This window comes from Belonocnema kinseyi, chromosome 9 (assembly GCF_010883055.1).
Source record: "Belonocnema kinseyi isolate 2016_QV_RU_SX_M_011 chromosome 9, B_treatae_v1, whole genome shotgun sequence".
NCBI lineage: Eukaryota > Metazoa > Arthropoda > Insecta > Hymenoptera > Cynipidae > Belonocnema > Belonocnema kinseyi.
In genome coordinates, this window is record NC_046665.1 from 62,921,895 (window position 1) to 62,933,043 (window position 11,149).

Below are 11,149 nucleotides of genomic sequence, written 5' to 3' on the forward strand. Positions count from 1 at the left end.
ATTGAAAATTAAGATTTCTGAACTATTTGCGATTGCAATAATGGTAGCAAAAATCTAAAGGGGAAAAATAAGCGAAAGGGGAAGCTTATAGTCAGGCATGAAAGAAGCATTGCAAATTTTTAACGGCTTTGAATATTTAAAAAATTAATATACCTCGGGAGCATTCACGCATGACGTCACGCAGCGTATACGCGATTTTAGATATGCCATCTTATCACGCTGCCTTCCATATGCTCATACACATAAGGCACGCTCTAAAAAAACACTCCCCTATTCCTTCAAGCATGATGTCATATGTAAACGCTCCCCTAATTAAAAATAAAATATATTTATTTAAACTACATTCAAAAAGAAAATCATTTAATTATGAGGCTTTAGAAAAGTAAACGATGTTGCAATTAGTTCAAAAACTATATAATAATTTTGAAAATATTCTACAGTGAACATTAAATTTCAAACAATAAGCGTTTAAAAATAAACAATTAAAGTAAACAGAAAAGTAAAAAACAAGCAAATAAAAAATCTCTGTTTCAAAAACTTAATCTTTTTCCACTTATTTACATACCAACAATATTTGCTTCTGCCCTGCACTAAAACTGTAACAGGAATGCAAACTAGATGTGAATTACAAATGCTCTCAGCTGATTTATAAATGCGAAAGTAGTAATTATCTAAAGTCACTGATAAAGCGACAGTACACATTTTACTTCGAGCTTAATTATTTTTTTATCGCAAGGGTAGTGCATGTTCTATCCCGTTCATAAATTAAATATCTAAGTTACTTTTTCGGAAATCCATTTAGAATAATGACATACAGTCTACACGAAAAAAAAATAATAATGAGTCATTGTGATCTAATTAATTCGACATCTATTCATATGTTCCCCAACTTCTGGAATAACAGACGTTATAGGCTGGATTGATAAAATAATATTGTGCTACTGAATATTATTCCTGAGGAATAGGCTGTTATCGCTGCCATCAACAAACGGGAATTTATCGCAACATCGCTGTTCGTTAGCATGCAGCAACGTTGGACAAACTTATTAATTCTGTATCACACAAATTATGAGATCAGGTGTAATGATATTTTTTGCAATAGAATATAATCGCACATTGTTCTAAACACTCAATAATTCGTTATTTCTGAAAATATAAAAATGCCCATAAGTAAATTCATGAATGAAGAAATTGCTCATGTATATTTGAGGAAAGTTTCTAGCAAGCTCAGAAAATTGCAATACTTATTTATAATTTTGATTATAAGCAATCAAAAATTGTCCCTAAATAATACTTAGCGGTTGATAGTCATTTTTTAAACTGTTTCAGTTTTGTTTAATGGGAAGAAGATATATTGAACCTAGAGAAAGAAACCAACATGGAATATTTTATTAATGAACTTTCAATAATTAACTTGTTTATTAAGTCAATTATTGATCTTGATCGCGATGATGGTGCAACTAATTTGGAACCATTGGATAGCAGTTTATATTTCAATCAGAAATTAGCGTAGAAGCATATGTGTATCATAAATAATTGTTGATCTTAATAATACATTCAAGCTATCTATTGTACATACAAATAAAACTAAATTGGTTTAGATAAAACTACACATAGGGAGAGTTCAACAACACCCATCCCATTATTCGTCACAGATAATCACACAAAGCTTAAAACCCCGATGGTCTATTCCCTCAATCAATCCCTCTATTAAGTTAAAATTTGGTTTCCGAAATCACTTGATAAAAAAAATGTACAGACCAAAAATGATATTAAAGCAGTGGAAAAAGTATGAGATTTTACGAAAATAGGAGAATTATAGGGAAATAAATTCTTCAGGCAAAATTAATCAATTAATAATGATCTACAGTAGGTGATTAATATTTAAAAATACTAATGGATGTCAAATAATTATTAAATAAAATTAGTAATCAAGACACGATATGTGTTAATATATTTTAAAAAACAATAGATTGTTTCAATTGTAATTTGTGTTCTTAATTAATGATTATTTACTGCAGGGTTGTCTTCCCTGCATGATACATTTAATTCAATATAAAACCTGTTAAATTTCAAACAATTCAAGTAGAAATATATTTATTTCATTGTTTTTAAATTATTTTCAACCAAGAAAGATGCATTTTTAGCATAAAATGTGACCTTTCCATCGTAAAAGATGAACTTTTTACCCAAAAAGTCAAAGTTGCAAGAAGACATTTGAATTTTATACCAAAAAGGATTAATTTAACAAAATAATTGAATTTTCCACAAAAGAATATATTTTTCAACCAAGTAGATATATTTTTAACCAAATAGTAAAATTTTCAACCTATTAAAATACATTTTGAGCTAAATAGTTGAATTTCAAACAAAAATGATTAAACTTAAAACAAAACCGATTTAATTTTCAATCAAATATGTAATTTAATAGTTGAATTTTCTACCAAAATAGTTGAATTTTTTACCAAAGTAGTTGAGTTTTCAAAGAAAAAATATGAATTTGCAACCAGAAAAAAGATAAAATTTTTACCAAAATATGTATATAAATTTTGAAGTCAAAAAGACAAATTTTCTACATACAGTTGAATTTTGAACCCGAAAATATTAAGTTTTAACAACAAAGATTAACTAAAAACAACGAGTTGCATTTCCTACTAGAATAATGAATCTGCAACCAAGAAAATCATTTTTTTTACAAAGCATTTCAACTTTCAACCAAGTACAGTGAAACTCTTCAATAGCCCTTCCTTTTATAGCCCTTCCGAGAATTGAGGCCGCACCGCATGTAGGTGTAACAGGAGCTGAGCGGGGTGCGCGGGATATGCGGCTGCCACTCAGGCGAGCACTCAAGCATGAACAAACAAAAGCGGAGCGGACTATAATGAGTTAGTTCTCACCCAAGGTCAGCCCCAAAATTGGGGCTATAGAAGAGTTTCCTGTAATCGAAATTTTAGCAAAAAAAAGAAAAGATGAATTCTCAACGAAACAATATTTAAATTTGAAAACAAAAACATTCGAAGTCTAGCAAAGAAGACGAATTTTATTTCTGACAAAAAAATCGAGGTTTCAACCCAAAAAGACTATTTAAAAAAAATCAGTTGAATTTACGACGAAAAGACGACTTTTTGACAAGATACTTACATTTTCAAAAAAATAATTATTGTGACCAGACAGTAAAATTAAAAACAGTACCAAAAAGAATGAAGTTTTATATAACAATAGTTGAATTTTCTTCTTGGGTTCCATATTCAGTTCGCATTTAAGCAATGGGAAAACTAGAAAAGGGGGAAGTTTCTATAAAAAATATTTAAAAAGAAGAATTCTTTGAAAAGGAGAAGTAGGGGAAAGATTATGAAATCTGTGCACGCCTAAAATTGAACAAAAAATATAGAAATCTTAGATACGGTCAAACGGGTTAATTTTGAATATGTGAGGTAAATTTCGACACCCCTAAATTCATCTAATTGAAGGGACAAATTACTGAAAACTTTTCCAAGGGTCTGGAATCAGTTCAAGCCTTAACTGGTTCTAGATTCTGGTTAAAACTACCATTTAAGAAATTTTCTAAAATGTATGTCCGAAGCTACCCCCTTTGACTGTACTTTATTCGTAAAATAAAATCGCTAATTTCCTTTTTTTGAGCATTTTAAAAAACTGTTCTACAAAATTACATTTTCAATGTGTACTATCGAATTCTCGTCACGAAACGTCACAGGTCGGTTAACTCTGCCCTTCAGGTTGATTGACGTAGTTTTTGAAGGGCCCCATACCGCAAGGAGTCTTTTCGGAAACGAATTTCCAGGGCAGCAATTTTCAGTGTGTTCTGCGGTAAGAATAGCGAAACTAAAATTCCGATTTCCGCTTAATTTTGCCATATGCAATGAGTCAACCAACGCAAGGCAGGTGCGACAACGACATTACAGAATAAACATTTTAACCCCACAATCGACTCTGCTCGTTCAACTTTACGCACCCTCGACATAGCATATTCACACATTGTGCATATCTACGCAACACACTTGCGATCATTATATGTAGAACGTTGAATCAAGCCTGTATACGTGTACCCTTTCTGGTTTGTTATGTGTTTGCCAACCGCCCCCATAAGATATAGAATGGTTGTCCGTGGTTCATGCGATCTTTCCACCTACGCAGACGATAGCCAAACCAAATGAGCGTCTAATGACACAGTGCAGAATTAAAGCTAATAATAAAGTTCATTCACCCACAGGAAATACTGAGAAAAAATTAATAGTTGGGGCTACTAACTTTTTATTAGTGAATCATGCAATGGTTCTTACATCTACTTAGTAACGCCGACGGAGCAAACAGTCAAGTTAGGAAGCCGTTTGTGGTACTCGTGACTAATTTAAATTATTAATGTTTCAGTAGACAGTGACACTAATAAAATAGTCATCTGTATTATTAATTGATAGAAATTGGGATCTGACTTGGGAAAACATCCTCAGTAACATCTCTAAAGAACGGAATGAATTGAGCGTCTCATGATGAAGACGAGCCCTTTGGTTAGATATGTTCATCTTTCCACTTTTCAATTTTTTCACTTTTTTCACTTTTTTCACTTTTTTCACTATTTTACTTTCACTGATTTACTAAGTGAAATTCCCTCATTGGTTTCATCAGTGAGATTGACTGGTTACTCAGTACCAGTAGTCAGTCGAAAGCGTTGTCGGCTGTCAGCTGGTTAGGTATGATACTTTTAGCATTCATCGCTTGTGTACTAGCCTTTGCATTATCTTTTAAAAACAATAAATTCACAACAATATTTGAGTGTCCGGAAATATAAAAATTAAAAAAAGGGGGAAAAGCAGAGAAATAACGTAAAGACTGTGCACACTGCAATAATTTCATAAATAAATTATAATTCCATTAATCCTAATCCTATCAAGACTAATAACAGATGATAAACAAATTATGTCTACCTTAAAAACAGGGGTAGATATTATTCTTTTTTTGGACAACCTTTCATTATCTACACGAAATTTAGATTAAAATTGCCTATTTCCTCCATTTATGGGTAATAACAGACATCTATGAAAGAGGGGTTCTGTCAACAAATATAGGTTATCTAGATTCAATTCTTTTACAGGGGTGTACGATTTTAGTTCTTCTAGATAAATTCTTAACAGAATTATACGGTAAAAATAGTTTTAGTGACAACAGTGAACTCCCAGATATCAGGTGAATATAGAATAGTTAAACTAACAGTTAAAAAATTAATTGTCCTTCAGAAAAGAGAGATTTTCTACAAACTACTGAAATTTTCAACCCAGAAGATGACTTTTTAAATAAAATTATGGATCTTTAACTTAAGAAGTCGAATTTTCACTTCAAACAATGTATTTACACAAGAGAAGAAGTATGTTTAACATTATGTTTTAATTTTCAACATAAAACCTTCACCCTAACGAAAAAATTAATTTTGAAAAAAACAGTTGAATTTTCAACCAAAAAAGATTTTTCAGCCGAAAGAGAAAAAAAATTAAGCAACATTGTTGCATTTCCAATTCAGAAGATAAATTCTCAACCAAAAAAAGTCACATTATCAACCTGAGATATGCAATTTCTACCAAAAGAGAATGATTGTTTTCAGCTAAAATGATGAATCTTCAAATGGAATAATTACATTTTCCATTTTTTTAAAATCGTTATTTACCAAAAAAAGCCATTTTTTAACAAAATAGTTGATTTTTTTAACTAAAACCGATCAATTTTATACGAAATAATTAAATCTTAGACTAGAAAATAATTTTGTCTACAAAAACAGATGTATAACTTTCAACTATAAATTGTAAATTAAGAAATATTTCCTATTTCCTTTTCACACTTTTGTAATATTTCCAAATTTTTAATTTCTGGATGGGGAAAAAATAACAAATTTCCTACATTAAGCTATAAATCTCTATAGCTCTGAAAATTTATATTAAACCTTACAAAAGTTTTTTTTAGATTAAGGTAGTTCCAGTTAGCATCAAAACTCGATTCATTTTAGTGACTAAAAAATGTAGGAAAATTCTTCGAAAGCTCAGTTTTTAAATTTCAATATGCATGTAGGCGCTTATAATTTGTATGAGGCATAACAGCTGACACTCGACAGTTGCTAGTCATAAAAGTTCATGACAGTTAATTAATGTTGAGGATTGGATCATCGTGATGCTGGTTTTGCTCGTCAAATAAGAAGTACGAAATCTGCATAAAAAGCCTTGCATATCATTTTGATCCTATTTCAGTATCAAATTGATCAACTGGCATTTACTGTGAAGGGAAGCTAAAATTCCCAATGAAGGGATTCCCACACAGTTTCCTAACAATATCTCTAAATCATGAATGAATAAATTGAGATATGATTGGTATTAAATCAAGAGGAGATTTGAATGAAGTCTGATCTTTTGAAGGTGGCCACGAGGGGTTTGAATTGATCGATTCAATTAAGAAATAAAATATTTCGCTGGGAATGGAGATGAACAGCAGGTCCTGTGATACGCAACAATGAGCAGGCACGCGCCCCTCGCAACCTGTGGGCTACGAACTTGAAACCCAACGACCGAGATCGTGGGGTGCTCGTGTAACCAACCGTGCCGATCAGAAACGTAACATTAGACCCCGACGCCACGTAATTCGCGAGCCACGCCTCTGTAATCGTGCGACACGCACGCGTATGAAAGTTCACCATCACGCGAGCAGCACAACTACAGATGTACCTATACAGCCTCACACGTGCACCTATTAAATCCAGTCCAATTACAATTACACAATGACCTGTTTTATAACTACTGGCTGAAGCTTCGACACCCAACAAAAGCACCTATTTGAAAAAATCGCTTCCAGGTAGACACATGTCATTACAAAAAACGTGAATACCCAGTTCACTAAAGGAGAATTAGTACAAGTACACCTTTTCAATTCTTTTAACTTACCTGTTCCAAAGAAGATGACTTATTTTGAGTTTAATTTATTCAAGGTACTCGATTTTTTAAGGAGTTTTTTAAAAAGAATATGATAGGTTGTTATTGTAGGGTTCGATATCTGTGATGTTTGAAAAGATAGTAAAAATACTTTGGTTAATTTGAGGATCTGAACTAATATAAAGATTTGTAATAAACCGGTCTTTTATAATATGAAAATTGGAGGCAAATCTGAATAAAACATGAAATAAATAAGGTTTGCTTCCCTCCATTATAAGAAGATGGTCAGCTATCATCAATACTCGATACCCAAATATTGAGCTATTTATAGCAAATCTACGGTATATTAATTCTTGTCTCATGATGATGGTCTACATATGCCATTACGAAAAACGTTAATACTCAGTTCGCTAGGGAAAAACAAGAGCACCTTTTTACTTATTTTAACACACATTTATTTTCTAAATAGGATAAGTTATTTTCGTCTCATTTTAAACAAGATACTTAATTTTTTAAGAAGCTTGATTTCTTTGGTTAAGAATATGATTTGTTGTAAGTAGGATTTGTTGTCACTGATTTTTCAAATGGTAGTAAGATTTGCTTCGTTCCATTAGAGTAAGATGGTCAGATCTCATGAATATTTTATATATCATATATAAAATATGTATGACATCTGACCATCTTCCTCTGATGAAGAGAAACAAATCCTACTACCATTTGAAAAGTTACTGATATTCGATATTAGCTATTTATTTGAAATAATTAGCTATTTACAACGACTAGACGGAATATCAAGTCTTATCTCATTATGTGTCAAAAACGGTAATGGTCAACACATGCCATTTCACGAAACTTACCTGAGCAGTTCACAAAAGCAAAACCAGAATATCTCTTGAATTCCTTTAACGTGTCTGTTCTGAAGAAAATCAATAATTTTTGTTTTATTTTACTCAAGTACTCGATTTTTAAAGAAGTTTGTTTTAATTTGGTGAAGAATATGATTTGCTGACAATAGGGTTCGATGTCAATGATGTTTTTTATAATAATAAAAATACATTAGTTAATTTATCCATTTTACTGACCTTAAAAATAGAGCCTAATCTAAATAAAACAAGATTATATAATGTATAGTTTAAAAAAATGTTCGCTTCCTTACATTGCAAGAACATTTTTAGTTATCACCAATATTAACTTGGTCAACTCTAACTGTACGTTTCTGCATATTAAACGGATATCTATACCTAATTCATAGCCAAATTATTAGAAATTTATATCAACTCCAAAGAATATCAATTCTTGCCTCATTATTTATTCAAGAACAGTAATGGTAACTTTTTTCTGTAAATTCACTGAATGTTTGTGAATTAAGAAAATATTTTATTTCCTATTTGGTAAAGAATATAATTGGTTCTCAATAGGGTTCAGTGTCAGTGACTTCAAAATTGCAAGTTTGTAATAACAGAGGAATGCTAGGGTTAATTCAAGGTTCTGAACTAAAGCGAAGATTTGAAACAAACCGGTATTCGCTAATCCGAAAATTGCAGGCTAATCTAAATAAAACAAGAATTCGAATTCTATAGCTTGAACAAGGTTTGCTTCCTTTTATTAGAAGAAAATGTTTAGTGATCATCAATACTTTACACTTTAATGTTAGGTTTTCATAAACACTGACTAATCTAAATATTTTTAATACAGAATAACAGTCATGTAAAAAAAATTACCATTCACAATAAAGGCTTTTATAGAAATGAACAAGGAGACGCCTTTGTAGAAGTAATTAGATTTGAAATAGATGGATGTTTTTTCCAGGTAGTCTCATATCATTACAGTGAACGGAAACACCCTGTTAGTTGAGGCATGAATATTTTGTAAACAAGCTACGTTCTATTAATATACCTGGTCTCAAGGTAATCTGGAAAAAAAATATTTTAGAGTTTCCGCTAATTAAATCGCATAGAGTAACCCAAGAATTCGGAACTGAGGTGTTAGCCTGCTTACTATTTTCCGCGGGCTTGATTTTCTGCATTTCAGTATTCAGAAGCACCAGCTTAAAAATTTTCAAAATTGTTCAAAGTTTTAAGGAGCAATCCTAAAAAGCTTACTTATTTTCTAGTTTTGGACGAGGTTTCAGTTATTTATCATAAAATGTCTAAAGTAAATTCCAGAGGGTTTGAATCTTGAAGACATAAATTCAGGCCAACGTTTTTAGTTGAGGAAATCTTTGAAATTAAGATTAAATTATACCCTATTCACTCGATCTGTTTCCTAAACTTCACTCACTATCCTAATATTGTTTAGATGAAGAGTAATAAATATAAAAACAGAAGTACATGAAAAAAGTTCATACAAAAAAAGTTTTAAATAAGAGTTTCAAATAAGCAAATGAATGAAAAGACAGCTTTAAGAATTAATAAAATTTGCAAGAGACGATAATTTTTCGTCTGGCGAGACGAGATGTTTGTGGTGAGACATACACGCTATTCAGCGATCACAGTGTGGAATTTAACGACTGCTAAGCGTTTCGTCGATAGAATGGAAAAAGAGGTGAAAATAGGAAGGATGAAGACGTGAAACGTGTGTTTGTAGGTAAAAGGGCAATGGATGATGGAAACTGACCTTGCGCGCTCACAGTAGTGAGCAGGGCGATGAAGACAGCGATCGGAAGACACCTCATCTTTTCACGTTTCCAGGTTAACCAAGCTTTTTTCTTTTTGAATTCTTCTTCCTCAGCTTCCACGCCAGTGCGTCGCACTTTGTCACTTTTATCTCGCTCCCACGCGAGTGCTCCTTTCCTTGCACTTTAGTCACTTTATCGCTTTATCCACGCGCCACTTTGATCTCTGCGGTACGCGCTGATCACCCATCACTCGATCCACGATCGCAGAGTACAGATTTACACAGGTTCTGAAAACACAAGGACATTCTATTTAATCGAACTTATTCACTTAGTTCCCTAATTTAAATAACATTCTTTTGTCAAATACTATGGCTTCATTCAAAAGAGGACTCGATCGCTCGAAATTTACTAGAGCAGAAACTGTCAAAGAATGAATGCGAGTTCAGCTCTTTTCGGTTCAACTAGGATTCTGCTTTGAATTTTCCAGCAGGTCAGAATCGCTTTTACCCCAACAGTTCAGTTGCTAATTGTTGGGAGTAAGGCTAGTATTCACCGGGACGAAACGAGGACAGAAATGCCTTTCAGTAACTAACAGAAAGGGACTTCGTGATTGCCTCCACTGCACTCGCATCGCAAATCGATGGGTGCGAAGAATACTAAAGCAGGTTGTTCCTTTCTCTCTTTATCTCCTCTTTGTTCTTAAAATCCTTTTTTCCTCCATTTCCAACTTATGAAACGATTTCACCTTATCCTCAGTTTGGTTTTTGCGAGACAAGTTTGGGAAAGAAGTTAAAAGTAGTATTCTGGCGAAACTCAATGAAGGAGAAGGCGGATGAAAAGTTCAGCTTTGACCTTTATCCCCTGGCAAACCTGAACCCGCAGATAGTTGTCAGTTGGAGGACTTGGAAAAGTTTGTCGTGAGGCGAAGGTAGATCGTCGGTGGACACAGAGAAAGCTGAGGATAACTCTTGGCGCGGACATTGAATGCGGCTCTAATGATCTCCGCGTAAATGACCGTAGGGGGGAGGGGTCGATAAGTCGGCACCTTCGCGAAAACGCCAAGACCCTCAAGTTTGTGTTCGTTCTCTCGAGCGTAGGCCGCTTTCGGTAAAAAGAGGAATCGGATTTTTTGACGGGTTTTATCGCCGATGATTGATGAACCAGAACAGCCACCCACTCCCTCTGGAACGAGCTCTCACATCAACGGACGTCTACTGAGCTATGAGCTCGACTTATGCTCTCACCCAGGTGTAATACGGAGCACTCCGTCCCGAGATCCTGCCCTTTTATCACCCCTTGCCTTCTAGACATAATTAAATAAAACCACTAAGTGATTAATTGCAACATCGCGTTCTTCCTTCCATCTTCACCTAATCCCATCTTTCATTCCCGAGTTTGCTTATTTGGTTCCCTAAGGGCAGCAAGGTTCAAATCGAATTTTAATCTTTTATTTGATTTTCAGTTGGGGGATTTAATAATAGGGGCGGTAAAATCCAGAAGTTAAGTAAGGTTGGTGGAAGTGGGGATTCTCAATAGAGATAGAATTCGTTCTAACTCCATTTTTCGTAGATGTTTAGGGCTTAATGTTTCAGGTATTTTTGAAACA

At 33.3% G+C, this 11,149-nt stretch overlaps 1 protein-coding gene across 1 annotated transcript in view; it reads right to left on the reverse strand.

Moving 5' to 3' along the window:
• LOC117179779 (nephrin-like) overlaps window positions 1-9,605 on the reverse strand; it is a 628,567-nt gene extending 618,962 nt beyond the window's left edge. The window contains exon 1 of the mRNA XM_033371879.1: window positions 9,543-9,605. Within this exon, the coding sequence (XP_033227770.1) occupies window positions 9,543-9,600 (58 nt within the window). The 5' untranslated portion in view covers window positions 9,601-9,605. The remainder of the gene's footprint in view (window positions 1-9,542) is intronic.
• Window positions 9,606-11,149: the final 1,544 nt, after the last annotated feature.